We start from the raw sequence: 26,361 nt of genomic DNA on the forward strand, positions 1-26,361 counted from the left end.
TCACACGTCCACTCTCAGTCCGGATCTGAATCCCCGCAGACTCTCCAGCTGGTTCTGTCCATCCGCACTGAACTTATTCCCCGACAGCCTGAAACAAGCCCAGGAATAAAGACAAAATAAACAGATTAAACATCAGTGTCAGGAACAGGGACTGCGGTTGATATTTCAACAACACTCACAGAACTAAATCACAGGAGAAGCCCGCACATCCCCTGATATTTTATCACAATAAACATTAACACAAACACTCACCTGATCCACTCCAGTCTCGGGAGGGTCAGTATGAGGCGGCGGAGACCGGGAACAGAGTGGTCTGTGAGGGAGTTGTATCTCAGCTCCAGCTCCGTCAGTGAGGGGTTTGTACTGAGAGCGGAGGCGAGATCCTCGGCTCCAGAGTCTGTGAGACCGACACTGCCCAGCCTGGAGATGAGAGAGAGTTAAGGTGAGGGACACAGAGAGACAGGAGACGGTGCAAATCCCCAGTGTTTATCAGTGACACAATTACTGATGATATTAATGTTCAGTTTCAAACACCCAGTGACTGTAAACACAATCTCTCACAGTCTGGGACCTACCCCAGTCTCTGTATTTTACAGTCCGGGTTCCCCAGCGACGCCGACACCAGTTTCACTCCGGAATCTCCCAGATTATTCAAACTCAGGTCCAGCTGCGTCAGTGAGGGGTTTGTACTGAGAGCGGAGACGAGATCCTCGGCTCCAGCATCGGTGAGACCGACAGTCTGCAGACTGGAGATGAGAGAGAGTGAGGGTGAGGGACAAAGAGAGGCAAGAGATGGTGAAAATCCCCAGTTTTTATCAGCGAGACAATTACTGATGATATTATTGTTCAGTGTCAGACACCCAGTGACTGTAAACACAATCTCTAACAGTCTAGGACTTACTCCAGTCTCTGTATTTTACAGTCCGTGTTCCTCAAAGCCGCAGACACCGGTTTCACTCCGGAATCTCCCAGATTATTCTCACTCAGCTCCAGCTCCGTCAGTGAGGTGTTTGTACTGAGAGCGGAGACGAGATCCTCGGCTCCAGAATGTGTGAGACCGACAGTGTCCAGCCTGGAGATGAGAGAGAGTGAGGGTGAGGGACACAGAGAGACACGAGACGGTGCAAATCCCCAGTGTTTATCAGTGACACGATTACTGATGATATTAATGTTCAGTGTCAGACACCCAGTGACTGTAAACACAATCTCTAACAGTCTAGGACTTACTTCAGTCTCTGTATTTTACAGTCCGGGTTCCCCAGCGCCGCAGACACCAGTTTCACTCCGAAATCGCCCAGTTCATTATCGCTCAGGTCCAGCTCCGTCAGTGAGGGGTTTGTACTGAGAGCGGAGACGAGATCCTCGGCTCCAGAATGTGTGAGACCGACACTGCCCAGTCTGGAGATGAGAGAGAGAGTGAGGGACACAGAGAGACACGAGACGGTGCAAATCCCCAGTGTTTATCAGTGACACAATTACTGATCATATTAATGTTCAGTGTCAGACATCCAGTGACTGTAAACACAATCACTCACAGTCTGGGACATACCCCAGTCTCTGTATTTTACAGTCCGGGTTCCTCAGAGCCGCAGACACCAGTTTCATTCCGGAATCGCCCAGATTATTCCCACTCAGGTACAGCTCCGTCAGTGAGGGGTTTGTACTGAGAGCGGAGACGAGATCCTCGACTCCAGAATGTGTGAGACCGACACTGTCCAGCCTGGAGATGAGAGAGAGTGAGGGTGAGGGACACAAGAGACAGGAGATGGTGCAAATCCCCAGTGTTTATCGGTGACCCGATTACTAAACATATTAATGTTCAGTGTCAGACACCCAGTGACTGTAAACACAATCTCTCACAGTCTGGGACTTACTCCAGTCTCTGTATTTTACAGTCCGGGTTCCCCAGAGCCGCAGACACCAGTTTCACTTCTGAATCACCCAGGTCGTTGTGTCCCAATCTAAACACAAACAGACAGAGTAAGGAACAAACTGATACAAACCCCAGGGCTGAGATAACTTCTCCGAAACTGATATTTCGGGAAGCGCCTCAGCAAATTGTTGAATAAACCTCTGTCGTTGTGGTGTTTGGTGACTTTTACCATTTATTCTCATTCCCCGATGACAGGGAAAAGTTCCCCGTGCAGAGAACGCCTGCAACACACGTGACGTGGGGGAGGGAGAACGGCAGCTACCATCGGTGACCCGGGGGAGGGGTGGGGGGGCGGTGGAGTCGACCACCAGCAACCCGGGAGAGCGAGACGGAGCCGACTATCGGTGACCCGCGGGAGGGAGGAGGGGGTGACGGAGTCGACCACTAGCGACCCGTGGGAGGGAAGAGGGTGGAACGGTATCGACCACTAGCGACCCGGGGGAGGGAGGAAGGTGGAGGGGGGGACGGAATCGACCACGGGTGATCCAGAGGAAGGGTTGGGCGGAGTGGACCACCGGTGACTCGGGGGAGGGAGGACGGAGTCGACCACCGGTAACCTGGTGAAGGGGGGACGGTGTCGACCACCGGTGACCCGGGTGAGAGGGGGACGGAGTAGAACACCGGCGACCCGATGGAGGGGGGGATGGAGTAGACCACCGGCGATCCTGGTAGTGTAAAAGAGGAGGGGTGCCGTGCACAGTGACGGCCGGCCCCATAGAAAGGTTGCTGGATGGAAGAACAAAATAGTGAAACAATTTTACAGGTCAGTGTTAGCGTTAAATGAACAGTTACCCCAAGTACTGACACTTGTGCAGAACCGGTCCGAGCCGCTGGAGACCTTCACACTGAATGCGGCAGCCCCACAGATCGAGGTGTTTGATTGTATCACAGTGCCTGATGACATGAGACAGGACCACGCAGTCAATCGGGGTCAGTCCCAGTCCACGGAATGAAAGTGTTTCCACAGATCCCAGTGTCTGCTGAGCAAGTGCAGGATTCTGAGACTCAAACAGGTAGTGCAGCGTGTTCAGGAGTCTCCGTTTACCAGCTACACTCCTTGTGTTTCCAGCCTGGCGTTTAACCTCCTCCTTCACCCAGTCAATCACTCGGCAGATTGTTTGATGAGGAAATGGACCCAGAAACTCCTCCAGGACCCGAGCTGACCGTGGGGAGGAGAGACCAGCGACAAAATGGAGAAATACCTCAAATCGCCCGTCTGTCGCGCTGTGGGCTTCAGACAGGAGTTTCACGATATTCCTGGGATCCACAGTCAGGAATTGTGCGAGTGCGGCTACAAACTCTTGGACAGTGAGGTGTGGGAAGGTGTACACCACGCTCCGGGCTGAATCCTCTCTCTCCAAAAGTTCCATCAGGAACCCGGACAGGAACTGGGAAGGCTGCAGATTGTACTTGATCAAATCTCCATCTGTGAACACAATGTTCTTCTCGGACACTCCAGTGAAGGCCATCTGACCAACCCTCAGTAACACCTCACGGGGGCTCTCAATCTCACGGCCGTGGTTTGTCAGGATGTTGTAAATAAAGTAGCAATATAGTTGGGTGATGGTCTTGGGAACTCGCTGCAGGTCCCGTTGTGTTTGTGTGAAGAAGGGGCCCAGTGTCAGGGCGAGGATCCAGCAGTAGGAGGGGTTGTAGCTCATGGTGTACAGGATCTCGTTATCCTTCACGTGTTTGAAAACAGCTGCTGCCACCGTCTGATCTTCAAAACACCTGGTGAAATATTCTTTCCGTTCCTCACCAACAAATCCCAGGATTTCAGCCGTGACACTGATCTCTGCATTTTCCAGTAAATGTAATGCAGTGGGGCGGGTGGTCACTAGCACTGAACACCCTGGCAGCAGCTTGTGCTGGATTAAACTGTACACAATATCAGACACTTCACACCACCACTCGGGATCTGGACACATGTGCTGAGGTTCTGTGTCTCTCCGACTGTCAGCAAAATCGATCCTGCCCTTGAATTCATCCAGACCGTCGAATATAAACAGCAATCCCTCTGGGTTCTTCCAGACCTCTCCCAGGATATTCTTAAAGTAAGGATACTGATCCAGAATCAGTTCCTTCAGGGTCACTCTGCAGTTAATAGTGTTTAAATCTCGGAATTTAAAACTGAAAACAAACTGGAAGTCTTGATATATTTTCCCTGTGGCCCAGTAATTAACAATCTTTTGCACCATTGTTGTTTTTCCGATCCCCGGGACTCCGGCCACAGATGCTGAACTCCCAGAACGGGATTTACTTCTGGAAAAGCTGCTGTTGAATAATTCATCTGTCCTGATTTTTTCCAATTCTCTCCGGAGACATTTCTCTCTCCATTTTTCATGGTCCCGGCCTCTTGCCAGCAGCTCATGTTCTACCAGTGTCCGATCTCGAACAGTGGAGATGATTGTGAGCTCAGCGTATCGATCAAGCAGCTGGCAAACCTTCACCTTCTTCATCAGGATCGAGTTCACGCTCAGTGTTTCAGTCTGTGCTCGCAGAGTCTCCTTGTGTTTACGTTGAACATCTTGCACGGGAATAGGCAGATAATGGACACAATGTTAGATGGTTCAACTCAAAACACAACATTCACCATTACAAGAATGAGTTCAATGCTAGAGAGAGAGAGAGAGAGAGAGAGAGAGAGAGAGAGAGAGAGAGAGAGAGAGAGAGGGAGAGGGAGGGAGGGGGGAGGGAGGGAGGGAGGGGGGGGAGGGAGGGAGGGAGGGAGGGAGGGTGAGGGAGGGTAGAGGGAGGAGAGAGAGAGGAGAGGGAGGAGAGGGAGAGGGAGAGGGAGAGGGAGAGGAGGGAGAGGGGAGGGAGGGAGGAGGGAGGAGGGAGGGAGGGAGGGAGGGAGGGAGGGAGGGAGGGAGGGAGGGAGGGAGGAGGGAGGGAGGGAGGGAGAGGAGGACGGGAGGGAGGGAGGGAGGGAGGGAGGGAGGGAGAGGGAGGGAGGGAGGAGAGGGAGAGAGAGAGGGAGAGAGAGGGAGAGAGAGAGGGAGAGAGAGAGGGAGAGAGAGAGAGAGAGAGAGGGAGAGAGAGAGAGAGAGAGAGAGAGAGAGAGAGAGAGAGAGAGAGAGAGAGAGAGAGAGAGGGAAGGGGATGGAGGGAGAGAGAGAGGGGATGGAGGGAGAGAGAGAGGGATGGAGGAGAGAGAGAGAGGAGAGAGAGAGGGGGATGGAGGGAGAGAGAGAGGGGGATGGAGGGAGAGAGAGAGAGAGAGAGAGAACAGAGTGGGACTGGGACGACCGACGTGACAGTCATTGGCGAGTCATCGTTGACAACTGCAAGTAGTGTAGCTTCATCTAGTAGTGGCCCCGTGCATGTTTGGGCAAAGTGGGCAAAGGAGGGGTGTCCATGGGGAAGTGACATTAGAAATGGAAGCTGGACATGGAAGAGCAAGCCAGAGAGTCATGAAGGAAGCAATTCATTCAACATACATGTGGAGGTAGGGGTGTTGTGTCTAGTGGTGAGAACTTATTGTGACTTGTCAACAATTGTGAAAAATCATCAACTGATTGAGAAGGATTGTCGGGTACAGAGTGAAGACTATGTAACGGGGTATTTGGCCTGCCCATGAGCAGGGGAGTGAGAGACAGATCCGATTCATTCAGGTTTCTATCCACTGTGGTGGAGGGAACCTCATCCTCGACATTGTAGACATTCGGGAATGTTCTCAGAAATGTACATATTTTCAGTGTGTCAGTACCCTGTGAGGAATGTGTGTGGGGTTACACAGTGTGTCAGGACCCATCTAGGATTGTGTGGGGTTACACAGTGTGTCAGGACCCATCTAGGAGTGTGTGGGGTTAGAGTGTGTCAGGACCCATGTAGGAGTGTGTGGAGTTACACAGTGTGTCAGGACCCATCTTGGAATGTGTGGGGTTACACAGTGTGTCAGGACCCATCTAGGAGTGTGTGGGGTTAGAGTGTGTCAGGACCCATGTAGGAGTGTGTGTGGTTATACAGTGTGTCAGGACCCATCTAGGAGTGTGTGGGGTTACACAGTGTGTCAGGACCCATCTAGGAGTGTGTGGGGTTACACAGTGTGTCAGGACCCATCTAGGAGTGTGTGGGGTTAGAGTGTGTCAGGACCCATGTAGGAGTGTGTGGAGTTACACAGTGTGTCAGGACCCATGTAGGCGTGTGTGTGTGTGGTTACACAGTGAGTCAGGACCCATCTAGGAGTGTGTGGGGTTTTCCCGTGTGTGAAGAACACTGCCAGCAGTGTGTGGGGCATCACTGCGCACACATTCTCCCCCAGGTGTGCACTGGATATCACTGATTTCACCCACAACCTGATGCATTGCAAAGCCTTGTAGAATTAACGCCTGGAGGAGTTGAAATAATGCAGTGTAATAGTTCCGGTGTATGTCAGAGATCGGGTGATCTGGAAACTACCATCTACCTCCTTGGTTACACGCGGGCAATCGTAGATCGGACTTTCCTCCTTTTACCCTGCACTAAACGTTATTTCCTCATAATTTATCTATACTGTATATGGCTCGATTATAATCACGTCTTGTCTTTCTGCTGACTGGGTAACACGCAACAAAAACGTTTCACTGTACCTCACCATATGACAGTATTGTCACTATGTGTCAGTACACTAAGCTAAGCTGCACTTGAATCCACAGACAAAGAAGAAATCCATAGAGAATCCCCGTGTCAATAGAGAATAGACAATAGGCAATTCGGCCCTTCGAGCCAGCACCGCCATTCAATGTGATTATGGCTGATCATCCACAATTAGTACACCGTTCCTGCCCTATTCCCCTACCCACTGACTCCGCTTTCATTAAGAGATCTATCTAAATATCTTGAAAGCATCCAGAGAATTGACCTCCACTGCCTTCTGAGGCAGAGAATTCCACGGATTTACAACTGTCTGAGTGAAAAAAAATGTCCGCATCTCCGTTCCAAATGGCCTACACCTTATTTTTAAACTGTGGCCCCTGCTTCTTGACTACCCCAACATTGGGAACATGTTTCCTGCCTCTAGCTTCTCCAATCCCATAATAATCTTATATGTTTCAATAAAATCCACTCTAATCCTTTCAAATTGCACTGTAGACAAGCTCAGTCGCTCCAGTCTTTCAAAATACGACAATCCCGCGATTGCTGGAATTAACCTAGTAAACCTACGCTGCACTTGCTGCAAGAATGTCCTTCCTCAAATTTGGAGACATAAATTTGGTGTGGTCTCACTAGTACAACAGCAGAAGGACCTGCCCTGTACAACTGCAGAAGGACCTCTTTGCTCCTATACTCAACTCCTCTTGTCATGAAGGCCAACATGCCATTAGCTTTCTTCACTGCCTGCTGTACCTGCATGCTTACTTTCAGTCGAACAATTGCTTAAGGTTTGATCTTCTGATTTCCGATTCTGCAAAGCTCTGAACAAACAGTTTCAGTATTACATCAATTTTAACAAGTGATTGGTGTGAACTGTACATTTCAACACTCACCTTCCATATGAGAGGATAATTCAGATAAACCACTGGTGATGTTCATGTATTCTTGTGGATCAGGACCTGTTCAAATCAAAGAGCATTCATTAAACCAGACTTGAATAACATTGTTAACACCAGTGTTCCAAAGTGATATTCAGTTCAGTGTGTTGATTTGCCGTACCGAGCTTCTGGATTTCTTTCAGTATTTTGTCCAGCTTTGGTAATTCATTCTGCATTTTCACAAAGGATTCCCACATCACCCGCCGGGGCCGGTTGCCTTTCTCCATCACCAGACTTAGGAAGATGGTCGAACAGTCACTCCGGTTTCCCTTGACCGCGAGCTCACTGATATTCTGTGAAGAACAACAATGAATATATTGTGAAGTGAATGAGACAGTGCTAATGGGGGGGAGGGGGTATTAGCGATTGAGCAATGGGATAGTCTGGGATTATTGAGCATAGAGGCAGGCATTGGTTTGCCTGTTCATACACCCATGACACTGGGCTAACCAACTGTGCACTCCCAGAGTCCTGACAGTGTGAAACGCGCTTCACACCTGGCAGTGTCCGAGAACACAGCAGAGTACAGCACGGGAACAGGCCATTTAGGTCAACGATGGATGTGTTGATATGGATGGGAAATTTATCCAATTCACTTTGGGCTCACATAGACACTATCCCACTAGAAATGGATGTGTCCAGTCCAGCCTGCATTGCTTCCTGCTCGGCATTTTGAAGCTACTATGTTATTTCATCTACATTCTTACCCAATCTGAGCCCGCACCAAACTTCTTTCCACCTACCTCGACTCCATCCTATCCCCACTGGTCAAATCCCTCCCCACCTACGTCCAAGACACCTCACATGCTCTCTATCTCCTCGATAACTTCCGGTTTGCAGGCACCCACTCCCTCATCTTTACCATGGATGTCCAGTCACTCTACACTTCCATCCCCCACAAGGATGGTCTTGAAGCCCTCCGTTTCTTCCTCGACCATAGAACCAGCAAATCCCCATCTAGTAACACTCTCCTCGGCCTGGCAGAGCTGATTCATACACTTAACAACTTCTCCTTTGGCGCCTCCCAATTCCTCCAAACCAGTGGCGTAGCTATGGGCACTCGCATGGGCCCAGCTACGCCTGCCTCTTTGTCGGGTACGTCGAACAATCCCTGTTCCAGCCGTACACCGGCCCCATCCCCGAACTCTACCTCCGTTACATCGACGACTGGATTGGTGCCAACTCTTGTACCCATTCAGAATTCATTAACTTCATACATTTCACCACCAATTTCCATCCTGCTCTTAACTATACTTGGACTATCTCCGACATCTCCCTCCCGTTTCTGGACCTCACCATCTCCATCACAGGAGACAGACTAGTCACTGACATCTACTACAAACCCACTGACTCCCACAGCTATCTGGACTACATCTCTTCCCACCCTGACTCCTGCAAAAAGTCGATCCCCTACTCCGAATTCCTCCGTCTACGCCGCATCTGCGCCCGGGATGAGGTGTTCCACACTAGGGCATCAGAGATGTCCTCATTCTTCAGGCAACGGGGCTTCCCCTCTACCATTATAGATGAGGCTCTTACTGGGACATCCTCTATATCCCACAGCTCCGCTCTTGCACCCCTCCCCCCATTCGTAACAAGGACAGAATCCCACTCGTTCTCACCTTCCACCTCATCAGCCAGCAAATCCAACAAATCATCCTGCAACATTTCCTTCCCCTACAACTGGACCCCACTACCGGCCACATCTTCCCAACTCTCCTTTCTGAGTTCCGCAGAGACCGTTCCCTCCGTAACTCCCTGGTCCACTCGTCCCTTCGTACCCAAACCACCCCCTCCCCGGGCACTTTCCCCTGCAACCGCAGGAGATGCAACACCTGTCCATTTACCTCCACCCTCAACTCCGTCCAAGGATCGAAACAGTCTTTCCAGGTGAGACAGAGGTTCAACTGCACCTCCACCAACTTCATTGATTTTATCCGCTGCTCTAGATGTCAATTTCCCTACATCGGCGAGACCAAACGCAGGCTCGGCGATCGTTTCGCTCAACACCTTTGCTCAGTCCCCCTTAACCAACCTGATCTCCCGGTGGCTGAGCACTTCAACTCCCTCTCCCACTCCCAGTCTGACCTTTCTGTCATGGGCCTCCTCCAGTGCCATAGTGGGGCCCAGCGGAAATTGGAGGAACAGCACCTCATATTTCGCTTGGGCAGCTTGCAGCCCAACGATATGAACATTGACTTCTCCAACTTTAGATAGTTTCTCTGTCTCTCTCTCTTTTACCCCTCCACCCTCCCCCATCCCAGTTCTCCCACTGTCTTCCTGTCTCCACCTATATACTTTCTTTGTCCCGCCCCCTGACATCCGTCTGAAAAAGGGTCTAGACCTGACGTCACCCATTCCCTCTCTCCTAGATGCAGCCTGACCTGCTGAGTTACTCCAGCATTTTGTGATACCTTCGATTTGTGCAGCATCTGCAGTTATTTTCCTACACTCTGAGCCCGCATTCACTCATTGACCAGATAACTTTTTTATTTCTATACCTACCCCAGTTACACCCGATCAAAGACATCCCTCTCTTGCACATTTCCTGCAGCTCATCCCCTCCTTTTACTGCATATTAACTCGGCTCCTCTTCCCACAGATGCGCGTATAACTGACTTGCTGAATATTGTTCAGATTGTTCAGATTGTAGATTTTAGCAAATGTACTTTTTTTTCATTTTTTTTCAATTGAATGACAAGCGAACAGTTTAATGTCTTAGAGTAATTCAGCAGGTCAGGAAACATCTCCAAAAACAGAGTTATTTAGTGCAGCACAGTATGTCCTTTTTTGTAAACCAGGATCTGCAGTTCTTGTGCTTTTGCCTAATGCCCTCTGTGGTTTAATGAACTGATGCGACCAATGAAACTGATGCCACATAAAACGTGTTATCGTTTTTGATTCTCGTTTACAAGTTTACTGCTCCCTGACCGTTGTGCTAAGATGCATGTGTGGGAAGAACAGCTGGATCAGAATGGACAATTCTCAGAAGTTCCCATGTCACAGGTTTTATTCCTAATACCAGATCTACAGGACACAAACCGATCAGAGATTATTGCATTGTCCATTACATTGTTCAGCCCAGGGAGTGCGAGGTGAGTGAGACTGGCATTGGTCACTCTTCCCCAATGCCGTCAGTTCTGTGACGGGAAACAGAAGTCACCGTGATCCTTCCACTTACCACGTGTTCTTGTTTAGTGAAATGTCCCTCCGGTCTCATCATGAAGCTGAGACTTTCAACCCCTACTTCAATCGCCTGTTTTAGTCTCTCCCGATAGAATTTTGTTAGTTGGAACAATTGGTACCCGTTCCACTGTGTCAGGAGCTCAGACAATGTAGGCGTCAGATCTGTGTATTCAAAGAGAGAAACAAAACATCATCTGAATCAGTACCCTTGGCTCCCGCTACAACAGCAACCCCCACCCTGAGTGTTCCAGGCTCCTAATGAGAATGATCCAAGAAGAATATCGGAATAAGACAATTTGCTGGAGGAACTCAGTGGGTCAACCATCATCTCTGGAGAATATGGTAGGTGACGTTTCAAGTCTGGATCTTTTTTCAGGCTGATTGTGGTGGCGGTGAGTGGGGAGAAATGTGGACAAGAGGAAGAACAGGTGAAAGACTGTAAGTAAGGTGGATACAGGTGAGGGGAGTTTTTGATAGGCTGATAATTGGGGAAAGGCCAGAGATGAAAAGACAGGTGTGAAACAAATGGAGTGAAGAGTTGCAAATTGAGCAGTGAGATGAATTCATGTAAGTGGAAAGGGAGGGGATGGGAGAAATTTGCGCGAGGAGCAAAAATGGTTAGCAACCGGAAAATCCACTAGGTTTTGGCGGATAAAGCGGAAGTGTTCGGCAAAACAGTCGCCGAGTCTATGCTTTGTCTCGCCAATTGCCAAACATTGAAACTCTCGTCCCATTGCCATACCAACCTCTCTGTCCTTGGACACATGCTCACTGAAGAAACAGCACTTCACATTCCGCTTGGGTCGCCTTAAATCCAATGGTATGAACACTAAATTCCCCAAGATTAAGTAACAATCTAAACCGCACACCCGCCTTATTTCCACCCACTGTCTCCACAGTCCTCGCACCGATTTCTCCCCTCCCCATTTCCTTCCTCCGATATTCCTTTCTTTATTTTCACAATCTCCAACACTCAGTCCTTCTGCCTAACATCTTGATGTTTCATCTCTAGCCTTTGTTCAACCAACTACCTATCAAAAAAACCCTCCTCAATAACATCCATCTCACTTGCCAGGCTTTGTGTTGCCGCACCTCTCTGCCAGCTTACGGCCAACTCTGCCATCAGTCTGATGAATCGGAGAGACTGAGGCAACGTGTGAGCAGGGGAGAGTTGGATAGCGTCTGAACCGAGGAGGATGTGACGGTGTGACCAGGGAACATGGGCCCCAGGGGGATGGGGCAGCGTTGGACACGGGAAGAGTGGGCACTGGGGGAGTGTGATCATCTCCATAGCCGGTGTTCAAACAGAACAGATCACAGCAAACAAAACGCACATTAAACGAATGCACTGATGAAGAGGTGCAGATGCACTTATCGCCTGAGGCAACACTGCAGTTGATGCCAGCTAATCTTCCTACGATTATCTTCCACATGCATAAACCACACAGCTTCACTCCACTCTCTGTGGCCTTATGCTCCCTGGCTTCAATGGATACTTTGTCATGTGTACCCAAGTTCAGTGACCATCCTCCTGTACACGAGGATCAGGAGAAGAATTGATACACTATCTGTTATATAGAATAGATAAATGTACACCGTCTTCTACCCAGAGGAGGAGAATCAGGAAACAAATGACATAGGTTTCAGGTGGAGTAGGGGATTTTATGACAAAATCGGTACATGAACAGGATAGGTTTAGAGGGACATGGGCCTTACGCAGGCTTATGGGACTAGTGTAGTTGAGCCATGTTGTTTGACATGTCCAAGGTGGGACGAAGAGCCTTGTTCCATACCACATGCCTCAATGACTCTGAGGCACAACTTGGACCATAATAACTCTAACAGTGCGTACTGCACAGAGTTCAAACACAAGAGTCGCCACGTTTTATGCACCATCTTCTACTCTTCACTTTCTCAGAAAGCCTCTCCCCAGTCACTGCTTTAATGCACATCTGAATCTTCAGTGAGGATGATTCGTCACCTCTGCGATCACTCCCTCGGTCCTTTCAACTACTGCCTGCAGGGTATCATCCTCTCTTTCTCAGTCCCTTCCTTATTCCCTTATCCTTCTGACCTGTGGACCATGCATTTGATGAAAACCAGATTTCAGGACAACATTTACATCTTGAAGAAGTCTGCAGCACACCTGTGTCCGTCCTTGTTGTTGAGGTTACCGGAGCCGCAGTCCTGTTTCCAACTTCAGCCACGGTGTGGATAGGTTTTACCATATTCTGCTGCTCTGAAGTAAACCGAATAAGAACAGTGGGATCAGGCAATGATTAAGACAACAATGAAAAGATTGCTAAGTGAACCGTGAACTACTATCCACCACTATCAATCTTACGGTGTTGGGGGTGGGAGCGGGTAGGTTTTGTGGGAGGGGCGTGGAATGTCAATATTGATCCAGAAACTAAACTGAATCAGTCATTTCCAATCTGTGGCCTGGTGGTATAACAGTATTGAAATCTTGCACTGAGAGACTCGCTTCATCACATTCAAACCTTTCCCCATGGACCACAAGGGACACGTCAAGAGACGTTGCGGCTCCTACACCATCCAGGATAACACTGACCACTTGCCTGACTTGTGTGGCAGCCCATTCACTTGGATAAATGGGTCAATAACTAGACCGATGCTGCAAAGGCCAGTGCTGGGTCTCCCTATTTTACAACCTACATTAATGACGCCGATAAAAGGACTTCGCAGTTTAGCAGAGCACTTGAAAATATGGCGCGCAAAATTGTTTGGAGCATCGAAATTGGCTGATTGAGCAACTAATAAAAAAAGCAAGATCCAGCGAAGCGGCCTGTTGGGAATGGCTGTGTTGGTAGAGATGCTGTGTAGAGGTAAAGTGCTGTGTAGAGGGCAAGTGTGAGTCTTCAGCTCATGAGTCTTCGGCAAGGAGTCTGAGGAGAGGGGGCTGCAGATAAAGGTACAGTCTGTTGAACCTGCTGTTTAGCCAGTTGTGTGATATTGGTGAGCTTGTTGGTTCTTATTTCAGTGGCATCAAGAGGCAGGTGGAATGATGCAACGTTCCTCCTGCAGCACCTGGGATGTCAGAGCAACTGCTGGTGTCGCTGGTGACTAAACCCGTGGGAAATGTGTCCAGGTGCAGCACCTTGCAGGCTGTATTTGGGAAATGGAGATGCAGATAGATGACCCCGGGATCATCCGAAAGACCTTTTGGACAAAACGAACAGTGAGGTGGTCATGCCCAAACACCAGGATGAATGGAGGTGGATAACCCCCAGGACCCCTAGTTAGCAAAGGGTGAAGGTGACCATTCTCTTTCAAAACACGTAACAGTTTTGGAGACTGTTAGGGGATGACCCGTCAGGGAAGAGCAGTAGTATCAGGCAGGATGAGGCTCCGTGCCTGGCAAAGCCATAGTGGTAGGATATACATTTGTTGAGGAGAGTGGTGGACAGGAGATTCCGTGGAAGCAATCGAGACTCCTGTATCGTGTATTGCTTTCTGGTGCCAGGGTCCAGGATGATTCGGAGCGGCTACTTGATATTCTCAAGAGGGAGAGTGAGGAGCCAGAAGTCACTGTGCATGTTGGTACAAATGACATAGGATGTTCAGAAAGATGTAAAAATACAGGGCAGTGATCTCCGTAGTACTGCTTGTGCTCCGTGCTAGTGAGTGTAGGAACAGGGAAAACAAGGACAGGTGAATGCGTGGCAATGGAGCTGATGCAGGGATTCATACTTTTGTACAACTGGTATTTCTTCTGGGGCAGACGTGACCTGTACAAGAGGGATGAGTTGCAGCTGAACCTGAAGGGAACGCCAATATCCTGAGCGGCAGCTCCCAGTCTCCATCACAAGAAATAGACCACAGACTGACGTCTATTAGAAACCCACTGACTGCCACAACTATCTCGACAATACGTCTTCCCCCCTTGCTTCCTGCTTTGAGTCCATCTCCTTCTCCCAAATCCTTCGTCTACGCCGCATCTGCGCCCAAGATGAGGTGTTCCATACTAGAACATCTGAGATGTCCTCATCTTTAGGGAATGGGGATTCCCCTCTCCCATCATAGATGAGGCCCTGGCTCGTATCTCCTCGGTACCCCGCAGCTCCGCCCTTGCCCCCCCTTCCTATTCGCAACAGAGATAGAGTCCCCCTCGTCCTTACCTTCCACCCCATCAGCCGTCACATACAGCACATAATCCTCCAACATTTCCGCCACCTCCAATAGTATCCCCACCACTAGCCACATTTTCCCATCTCCACGTCTTGCCGCCTTCCGCAGAGGCTGTTCCCTCCGCAACTCCCTGGTTAACTTATCCCTTCCCACCCAAACCACCCCCTCCCAGGTACCTTCCGCTGCAACCGTACAAGATGCAACACCTGTCGCGATACCTCCTCCCTCAACTCTGTCCAGGGACTTCGACAGTCCTTTCAGGTTAGGCAAAAGTTAATTTGTACCTCATCCAAACTTATCTACTGTATCCGTTGTTCGGGAAACAAAAACTGCAGATGCTGGTTTAAATCGAAGGTAAACACAAAATACTGGAGTAAGTCAGCGGGTCAGGCAGCAACTCAGGAGAGAAGGAATGGGTGACGTTTCGGGTCGAGACCCTCTTCAGATTGATGTCAGGGGAGGGAGTGGGACAAAGATAGGATGTAGTCGGAGACAGGAAGACTAGTAGGTGAACTTGGAAGGGGAGGGGATAGAGAGGGGAAGTAGGGACTACCTGAAGTGGGAGAAGACAATGTTCATACCGCTGGGGTATAAACTGCCCAAGCGAAAGATGAGGTGCTGTTCCTCCAATTGCCCATATTTTTGTCTTTCTTCGGTTTAAACCAGCAGCTGCAGTTCCTTCTTACACATCCTGACCGGCAGTTTGCTGAAGCTATGTGGGTGGATCGACGCTAGATTGGTTGAAGGATGAGATCCAATGCATGACTGAGGCAGATGAGAAACAGGAGGCTAACTTTCAGAGAAAGTTCAGTTGACAAAATATGCATGACAGCGAGCCAGGAAGGGCTACATGATTGTATTGCAATTATTAATGTCAGGCTGATGAGCTGAGGGTGTGAATAGGTGTGTGTGACTGGGATGCTATGTTGACTGTTAGGCGATGACCCGTCAGGGAAGAGCAGTAATATTAGGCAGGAGGAAGCATCGTGCCTGGAAGACCCATCGTGGTGGGATTCCCATAAGTTTGGGGGGTGAGGGTGGACAATATAGATGTGACTACAAGCGAGGGAGGGCTGTTTGATTGAATTGCAATTATTTTAATGTGAGAGGTCTGAGGGGTAAGGCGGATGAGCTGAGGGTGTGGATACGTATGTGCCACTGGGATGTTGTACCCATTACAGAAATCTGGGTAAGTGGGACAGGACTGGCAGCTTAATGTTCCAGGATGTAGCGAGTGAGGTGAGAGCGAAAGAGGACTTTATTGATTAGGAAGAATGTCGCGGCAGTAGACCGAGATGATATGGCTCATGTCGGCGAAACCAAGCGCAGGCTCGGCGATCGCTTCGCTGAACACATGCGCTCGGTCCACATTAACCAAACTGATCTCCCGGTGGCCGAGCACTTCAACTCCCCCTCCCATTCCCAGTCTGACCTTTCTGTCATGGGCCTCCTCCAGTGCCAGAGTGAGGCCCACCGGAAATTGGAAGAACAGCACCTCATATTTCGCCTGGGCAGTTTGCAGCCCAGTGGTATGAACATCGATTTCTCCAACTTTAGATAGTTCCTCTGTCCCTCCCTTCCCCTCCTCCTTCCCAGATCTCCTATATCCTTCCTTTGTCCCGCCCCCCTGACATCAGTCTGAAGAAGGGTCTCGACCCGAAACGTCACCCATTCCTTCTCTCCCGAGATGCTGCCTGACCTGCTGAGTTACTCCAGCATTTTGTGAATAAATTGATATGGCTCATGGTTCGTTCAAGTAAGCCTGTATTGGTGGAGCGATTAACTAAAAATGTGCTGATCACCTTGATGGGTATGTGAATAGCTGAGGGAGGGGGCTGGGCGGGGGGAAATAGTCAGCGGTAATTGGAGGAGCGCAAATGCCAAGAGATTATAGGTAGCTCTCCGGCTAATAAGGTAGTCATTTTGTGGGATTTTGACTTTCTAAATATATTTATAAATTCCAAATATTTGCTGCCAAAGGAACATCCGGAAATTGGGATGCTTTGAAAAATGTTCTGACAAGAGTTCAAGGCATGCATGCTCATATTAAAGAGAATGGCAAGGCAAGTGGGAGCATCGAAGCTTGCATGATGAGAGAATTTGAGGCTCTGGTCACGGAAACGCAGGCAGCTTGGGATCGATCTAGGAACGTGGGATTAAGTCTATTCCCAGAAGAGTTTCAGGAATTGAGGAGCATACCAAAGGAGGAAATCAGGCGGGTATACAGGGATCAAGAGGTAGCCCTGGCAGATAATATTAAGGGAGATTCAAAGTTCTAATTTATATTAAGGGAAATAGGGCCCTTTAGAAACCAAAGCGGTCATCTCAGTGTGGAGCCACAGGAGATGTACAACGTTCTTATTGAGTATTTTACCTCTGTGTTTAATGTTCAGCAATATGCGTAAAGCAGGGAACGTGGGACAATTAATGGAGGTGTCGAGAACAGTCTATATTACTGTCGAGGATGTGCTGAATACCTCAAGGTGTATGAAGGTGGATACATCTCCAGGGTCTGATCAGTTATGTCCGAGGTCAGTGTGGGAAGGTAGACTAGAAATTGTAGGTGCCTTGGCTCAGCTATACGAATGATCATTAGATACAGGTAAGGTGCTGAGGGGGTAGCTATGCCATGTCTGCATTTAAGAGGGGCTGCAAGGTAAACCATGCGAAGTATAGACCAGTGAACCTAACGTCTGTGGTAGGCAAATTACTGGAGAATATTGAGGGGAACGATATATCCATATTGGGATTGATAAGACTGATTGCGGAGAGTTAGCATAGCTTTGTACATTGCAGATCATGTCTCACAAATCTGATTGAATTTTCTGAAGTAACTTAAAAGATTGATAAGGGAAAAGCCGTAAACTTTACATATGGACTTCAGAGCATTTGGTAACGTTCTACATGATCGACTGCTTTGGAAGGTTTCATCGCAAGTGATCCAGGGAGAGCTAGGTGACTGGATAAAGAATTGACCGTAATAGGAAGCGGAGGGTGACGATGAAAGTTTGTTTTTCAGACTGCAGGCCTGTGACTGGTAGTGTTCCCCAGGGATCGTTGCTGGCCCCATTGCTGTTTGTGGTTTATCTCAAAGATTTGGATGAGTACACAAGACATGATTAGTACGATAGTTATCAAGTGTTGCAATGGGGCCTTCATCCGTTGGGCTGAGGAATGTTGAATGGAGTTTAATACAGATAAGTACATGGTGTTGCATTTTGGGAAGTTAAAGCAGGACAGGACCTCGGAGAAGGACAGGGTTCATCAATCAGAATATTGAGTATAGAAGATGGGACGTTATGTAACAGGTGTACAAGACTTGGGCGAGGTCACATTTACAGTAATGTAGGCAGTGCAGCGTAGGTTCACGAGATTGATCCCTGGGATGGCGGGACTGACATATGAGGAAAGATTGAAAAGACCAGGCTTGTATTCACTGGAGCTTAGAAGGATGAGAGGGGATCTTATAGAAACATAAAATTATAAAAGGACTGGACAAGCGAGATGCAGGAAAAATATTACCAATGTTGGGCGAGTCCAGAACCAAGGGCCACCTTCTTAGAATAAAGGGGATTCCATTTAAAACTGAGGTGAGAAGGAAGTTTTTCACCCAGAGTGTTGTGAATTTGTAGAATTGTCTGCCACTGAAGGCAGTGGAAGTCAAATCAATGGATGGATTTAAGAGAGAGTTAGATAGAACTCTAGGGGATAGTGAAATCGAGGGATATCGGGAGAAGGCAGGCACGGGTTATTGATTGGGGGCGATCAGCCATAATCACAATGAATGGCAGTGCTGTCTCGTAGGGCCGAATAGCCTCCTCCTGCACCGGTTTTCTATGTTTTATATGTTTTCTATGTTTATGCGTTCAGTTCTGGACACCCTGTTATAGGAAAGATGTTACCAAACCGGAAATGGTGCGAAGAAGATTTAAGAGCATGTTGCCAGTACTCGAGGGCCTGAATGACATGGTGAGGTTGAGCATGCGAGGACTTTATTCTTTGGAGCGCAGGAGGACGAGGGATGATCTTATTGAGGTTGATAAGTTCGTGAGGGGAGTGGATAGTGTCTTAGACGCAGGGGAGGGGAGTGAAGAACCAGAGAAAATAGATTTAAGGTTAGTGGATAAAGATTTCATAGGAATCTGGGGAGAATGTTTTCACAGATCATGGGGACATATGGGACAAGCTACAGGAGGGGGTAGTTGGGGCAGGTGCTACCACAACATTTAAAATATATTTGCACAGGTGCAAGGATCAGAAAGGTTTAGAAGGGTATGGACCAAATACAGGCAGGTGGGACCAGGACAGATGGGGCAACATGGGCCGAAGAACCTGTTTCGTTGCTGCACGAGTCCATGACTTTATGATTTGGATTAATGAAGCCAAACCTGGAGATGATATATAGAACATAGAATAGTGCAGCACGGGAACTGGCCCTTAGATCCACCATATCTGCACTAACAATATCATGACAATTTGAACTAATCCCACCTACTTGCTCATGGACTGGACCCTTCTGTTCCCTGACTGTCAGTCATGCGTCAGTCTAAACAGCATTTCCACCACCTGATCAGGAACGGACCAAAGTCTGCATAAAAAACTTGTCCAGCATGCCCCCTTTAAACATTCCTCTTCCCAGTAAGAGTCATCCCCACCCTGGGAACATGACTGACAATATCTATGCCCCTTTTATCCTATACTCCTATTAGGCCGCCTCTCTGCCTTCATTACTCAGAGAAAACATTCCAATCTTTGTCTGCCTTAATTCAGATCATATTTGCAACTGATGTGTATTCTAGTGGAGCTTTTGACAGCTTTCCTCATGATCCACAATTCTGCAAATAGTTTGAATGTTTTTGAACATACTAACTCGACCACCTACATTTTGGTCCAAATCATAGACATGATCAGAAGTTGCAGAGGTTCCAGAACTGATCCTCGCAGAAAATGATCGCGTCATTAACCAAGTCAGTATAACACTGCTCCACCACGATTCCTCTCTCCTGTTTCCCCTCGCCCTAACTCCTTAGTTTTTTCCCCTCTTTTCTCTCCCTGCAGTCTTCACCATTCTGCAACATTCCTTCCCCACCCATGTCACTCACCTGCTCCTTGGATGAGACTCGATGATTCCTTGTTTGATAATTCTCGGTCATGATGGGTTTCGCCACTTCGGTCAGTTCCAGGGCCGTGAACCATGTCTCCTATTCCTCTCCCTCTGGGCCGACATTGCTCCCTTTCCTCTTCGGCGGGTTCACATTCCATTGAGGTTCTGCTCCCCATCTGACTTTGCTTTTCAGTCGTTGATCCTGTGTTGTGACCATCTTTCTTTGAAGAGGTGCCTGGCCAAATACATTTGAGGACCTTGCCAACTTGAGTTAATTTCCCACCTGAAAAAAAACATTAATTGCAGGTTGCACAACAATTTCAAATTAAGAGACCCGCAGGTTCGGAATAACTGGTAGCGATATGAGCTGGCATTCTGGGGCAAGTGGGAGTGCATGATCGTCTTAGAAACAGAGCACGAAAACAGGCACTTTGGCCCAACCTAACCAAAATGCCCCATCTATGCTAGTCCCATCAGTCCAAGGTTTGACCATAATCTCTCTAAATCACTCTGTCCAAATTTATTTTGGGGAAAAGATTTAATAGGAATCTGAGGGGTACCTTTTTCACACAAAGCGTGATGGGTGTCTGGAACAAGCTTCCAGAGAAAGTAGTTGAAGCAGGGACTATCCCAACTTTTAAGAAACACTTGGACAGGTACAGGTTTAGAGGGATATGGGCCAAACGCGGGCAGGTGCGACTGGTGCAGCTGCGACATGTTGGCCGGTGTGGGCAAGTTGGGCTGAAGGGCCTGTTTCCACTCTGTATCACTCTATAACTCTCTGACATGTTATTATTTTGCCCGATTCAATTTGCCAACTCGGACTGCTTGTTCCATATGCCCACCAATCTGTGAGAAGATGTTAACCCTCATATTCCTATTAAATGGTTCCCCTCCCATCTGAAGCGCCCGCCATTTGGATTATTCAACTCTGAGGAAAAATACCTGTACGTACACCCTTTCTATTTCCCCCCATTATTTTATACGTCTCTATAAAATCAGCCTTCAATCTCAATATTTCATCATACTTAATTTCACATGTCCCTAGGTCCAGTGAAATGCATTGTTTTGCACATAACCGGGTAATATCATACAGTAATAACTCGCCTCGGCGGTACACAAGAGTCGCCGCGTTAATCAAACAGATCTAACTGCTGCTCGCAGCGGCAAACCAGGCCTGCCGCTGCACGTGGCCACAGACCCCTTTGTTCTCGCCGTCCCCCGATGCTTCCCCTTTTATAACCGGCGATCTACCCTTGGTCCCTCCGTTTCCGGTGGACCTCTGCCCGGTCCCACATTTGTTCTGGGCTACCTCATCACCTTCCCCCACCCCGCCGAGTCCCTCCTCTCCTGTCGTCCTGCAATCTGGAATGGGCAAACATTCCCTCCTGAACATTTCAACTGAGCTGGGAGGACCACATGTTTTGGACAGACCCAAGAACACCACACTCAAGATGAACAAATAATGATGACTCCTGCACACTAAAGAATAAAGTTCTAGCCTTCCCAACTTCTTTCTGTAGCTCATGTCCCCGGGTACTAGGTACATCCTCGTAAATCCTATTTCCACAACGTTCCATCTTAATGCTATCTTTTCTGAAATAGGGTAACTAAACTGAACAGAATACAAGTGCGGCCCATGTCTTGTACAACTGTAACATATGTTCCAGCTTCTATATTAAGGCCAGCGTGCTAAAGACCTCCTTCACCACTATCTACCCGTGATGCCATCTTTTGGGGAATTAAGTACTTGGACTCTTGGATTCTCTCCAGGGCATTCCCTTTCAAAATGAATGTCATATTCTGGATCGACTTCACAAACTTACATGTCCAAACTTGCCAACATACCTTGACATCCCCATTGTATTAAATTCTTCAGATGAGACAGCACTGAGCCCAACAGGGACCCCAAGTAGCACACCATTCACAGACCTCCAGTCTGAAAAGCAATCTTCCACCCTCATTCTGTTTCCAGCCATCAAGCCAATTCTGTATCCAGTTAGGCATCTCCCCAAGGACACCATATGATCTAACCTACCACAGGGAATCGTTATGCTGAAATCTGTATAGACTATGTCTCTGGCTCTGCCCTCATCAACCTTCTCAGGTACATCTTGAAAAGAGCCATTCAAATTCGTGAAACCTCCAAAGCCAAAACAATGGTGACTATCCCCAATATCTGTCTTTTCAAATGCACATACATCTTATATCCTCTCCCATAACTGTCTTACCACAAACATTCGGCTTATTCATCTATAGTTTATGCTTCACGTGGTTCCGTCTTGAGCTATCAGGTTTTTCTTTGCAACACTTCTCAAAAAGAAGCACAGCATTATCTACCCTCAAATATTCCGCACTTCACCGACGGTTAACAACGATTCACATATCTCAGCCAGGGCTCCTGCAATTTATTCTCGAACTTTCAATAACGGCCTTAGATACATCTAATCACAGACCCCAGAGATTTACATATCTTCATACGGTTAAGGACATCGAGCACCACCTCGACTGTAATGCAACTGCACTCAAGACTTCAAGTTTTTCTCTATGCCAAATACGGAGGAGAAATTATAATTGAAGACCTTGTCCATCTCCTGCAGCTCTACACATAGATGGCCACTGAGGGTATCCTTTCACTCTCCAGTTAACCCTTTACATTTAATATTCTTGGAAAGTCTATTTGACTTATCCTTAATTATAAGTGCCATCATGTGCACCCTTTTTGCCCTCCTGATTTTATTCTTAAGTATGCTCCTCAACCTCTCACAGGTCTCCCAGGAAAGCATTGACCTAGACCTAACCCATGTCCCCTTTTCCCTAAGAAGAGCCTCGAATTCTCACATCAAGCTGGGTTCCTCACTAAGAATATGAATATCTTTAAATCTCGCTCTCACAATTTAAAAACTTCCCCTTTCACACGACCCTTTGCCCACAGACGACCTACTCCAATGACTGTTCCTATTTCAAACGGTCAAAGGTGGACTTCCTCCATCCAATTTAGAATTTTACTTTTAAGGCCAGAACTGTTCTTTTACAGAGGTTTCAAAGCTAATTGAATTGTAGTCATTGGTCACAAAGTGGTCATCAACCGACATCTCAGTTCGAACTATCTGAATACTACTTTGGGTTATGTCCGCCAGTTTAAACCCTCCTTTGCAGCACTTTCAAAACTGCCCACGCAATGTTAGTCTCCTTTCAGTTCAGGTCACCTCTATCCCTGAAAATCCAAATAATGCAAATACTTGAATCTCCGATCTTTGCACCAACTCCTCAGTCGTGCAATTATTTTAACAGTACGTGCATAAACGTCACACGTACCGAAGTACTGTGAAAGGCTTGGTTTTGCATTCAATCCAAACAGAACAGATAGACCACACATAGATACAATTAGTTAAAACTGAAGAGCAGATGGAGCAAAGGTGGAGATACAGAGTGCGGAATGTAGTTCGTAGCATTGTAGCGCATCAGTTCATTAGACCAAGTGCAATGTCATTGATGGGGTAGACGTAAACAAGTAAAATGTAAATTGGGAGAACAGGAATACATCCCTAGCTTATGAGAGGTTGCTTCTCGAATTCGATAAGATCATGGAAGAAGCTGGCCTTGAATCAGGTGCTATGTTATCTCCAGATATCCAATATAAAATATGGATGCTTGTTACTTTGAGATAATCTGATAATTTTGATCCCAATATTCCCGATTTTGTCCTTTCAGTTATCTGCCAAAATTGTGATCACTTGACTCTGCGTTTCTACCGCCGGAACTGGATTTGAACCTATATTTGTGGATGATTAGTCAACATGTTAGAAGGAGAAATGACATTTAAAATTACTCCTCATAAGGGCAAGTTGACGCAAGTTGGAGGGATAAATAAAACCAAAATATTCACCATGGTCAAGAGACAAGGGACAAGGGCCAAGAGACTACAGAGAAACACCCGTGCAAACACATAGATCCCTAAAGTCAGCAACACACACGAAGACAACATTTAGCATTCTTGTCATTAGCTGCAGCATGGAATGTAAGTGCAGGGAGGCACGTTTATAGTTACAAATTTACAGGGAGCTGATTAAGTATTAAGTTGAAGAAGGATTGCGATTCTAATCTCCATACTGTGGGAAGGACGCGGAGGAGATTCTTCAGGATATTGCTCGGAAATTAATATTTCAATTATCAACAGAGACTGGAGTTGTTGAATTCGTGTTCATTTAAGTTGGGGCGGACAAGCAGCGATGAGCTAGAGGAAGGAAAAACAATGAGAAAAGTCGATGGCAAGAAATACTTTTCCCCATCGTAGACGTGTCCATGACCTGGGAAGGGGGGGGCGCATGGGTTTAGGTCAGGACTGTGAGGTTTACAGGATGATCTCTCGAGAATAACCTTTCACCAGCGGATGGCCACAGTATGGAACACCCTGCGTGAGATGGTGTTGGAGGCAGTACCCTCACGTTATTTTGGCAGCACCTGGATAAGCATTCAAATTGTAAATGGGTCGCAGGCAACAAACCTAGGAATGCTGGGAAATGGGATACGTTCAATTTATTGTTGTCACGTGTACAGTGAAAAGTGCTTTTGTCGAATAGTAACCAGACAGAGAAAATACTATACATTAAAATCAAGTCGGCACAAGGCACAAATCAGGATAATGGGAGTGGCATTCAGTCATAGAGTCATAGAGTCATAGAGTCCTACAGCACAGAAAGAGGCCCTTCGGCCCATCGTGTCCGTGCCGCCCGTTACCAAACACAGTCTAATTTTAATCCCATATTCCCGCATTTGGACCGTAGCCCTGAATGTTGTAGCATTTCAAGTGCCCATCCAAATGCCTCTTAAACGTCGTGAGTGTTCCCGCCTCCACCACCACCACAGGCAGTGAGTTCCAGACTCCAACCACCCTCTGGGTGAAAAAGTTCTTTCCCACATCCCCCCGAAACCTCCCTCCCCTTACCCTGTATCTATGTCCCCTCGTTGTTGAACCTTCCACCAGTCGAAGAAGTTCCCCGCCATCTACCTTATCTATGCCCCTCATGATCTTGTACACCTCGATCATGTCCCCTCTCAGCCTTCTCTGCTCCAGGGAAAACAACCCCAGTCTGCTCAGTCTCTCCTCATAGCCGAGGCCCTTCATCCCTGGCAGCATCCTGGTGAATCTCCTCTGCACCCTCTCCAAAGCTATCACATCCTTTCTATAATGTGGTGACCAGAACTGTACACAATACTCCAGCTGTGGCCTCACCGGTGTTCTGTACAATTCCATCATTACCCCCCTACTTTTATATTCGATGCCCCGGCTAATGAAGGCCAGTAACACATATGGCTTTTTAACCACCCTGTCCACCTGTCCTGCTGCCTTCAAGGACTTGTGTACCTGTACTCCAAGGTCCCTATGTACCCCTGTCTTCCCTAGGGTCCTTCCATTCATGGTGTACTCCCTCTCCAAGTTATTCCTGCCAAAGTGCATCACCTCGCACTTTTCAGGATTAAATTCCGTCTGCCACTGCTCCGCCCATCTGACCATCTCATCTATATCTTCCTGCAGCTTGCAGATCCCTTCCTCGCTATTCACCAATAAATTAAGATACATTCCAGCAAAGTGTGGTTAACGATAGTCAGAGGGTCTTCAATTGGGCGGACGAGACCACTCGCTAACTGGTGAGAGGATGGTTCAGTTGCCTGATAACAGCTTGGAAGGAACCCTTCCTGAATCTGTTTTCACACTATATCTCTTGCCTGGTGGAAAATGGAAGAGGAGGGGGTGATTGGTGAGAGACTCGTCATTGATTATGATGGTGGCCTTTCCAAGGCAGCGGGAAATTCAGATGGAGTCAATGGGAGGGAGGTTGGTTTACGTGATGGTCTAGTTACATTCACAACTCACTGCAACACATTGAGGTCTTGAATGGAGCTCTTACAAAACCACAGATGGACATAAAAAGCTAGAGTAACTTAGCGGAACAGGCAGCATCTCTGGAGAGTAGAAATGTGTGACTGTTCGGGTCGAGTTCCTTCTTACAAAACTGTGCTGACATGCATTTTGTAAATTGCTAAACTCCAGAAGTTGGTGAGAGTGTGGAGGGATTGGCAGCTGGCAGACCATTGTGGGTCAAAGGCCAATTTCTACGTAGTACGCCCATTGATTCTGGACACTGATATTCTGACTTAAAGTTTAAGACCTCAATGAGTTGTGAATGTAACTAGTCCATCACGTAAACCAACCTCCCTCACATTGTGATAACATAAACTAAAATGTGGCGGTTTATCACACATCTGTCCACATGTGACTGTCCCTGCAGATGTAAATTTTCTGTGTTCAGCCCCTTCCCTATTTCCACTTGTTTTCTTAACCTCAGTATTTGCAATAGCTCCAAGCCCATTGTCAGGGCAACATTTATATTTCACAGAAGGCTCCACAAACCTTTCTGTTTACTTGCCGTAGATGCCACTACATCCCCTCCCCAATCGCCACCTTCAGCCAT

At 47.8% G+C, this 26,361-nt stretch overlaps 1 protein-coding gene across 1 annotated transcript; it reads right to left on the bottom strand.

Annotated features, from left to right (window-relative positions):
* Positions 1–26,361, bottom strand: LOC144612487 (NACHT, LRR and PYD domains-containing protein 3-like). The gene is made up of 12 exons (XM_078432068.1): positions 26,301–26,361; positions 19,884–20,168; positions 12,779–12,871; positions 10,628–10,794; positions 7,568–7,739; positions 7,402–7,467; positions 2,726–4,460; positions 1,875–1,961; positions 1,550–1,720; positions 1,228–1,398; positions 253–420; positions 1–88 (listed from the first exon to the last, which is right to left on the bottom strand). Exons 1-12 carry the CDS (start codon positions 26,359–26,361, stop codon positions 1–3), a joined length of 3,264 nt encoding a protein of 1,087 aa, XP_078288194.1.

This window comes from Rhinoraja longicauda, unplaced genomic scaffold (assembly GCF_053455715.1).
Source record: "Rhinoraja longicauda isolate Sanriku21f unplaced genomic scaffold, sRhiLon1.1 Scf000045, whole genome shotgun sequence".
Lineage (NCBI taxonomy): Eukaryota > Metazoa > Chordata > Chondrichthyes > Rajiformes > Arhynchobatidae > Rhinoraja > Rhinoraja longicauda.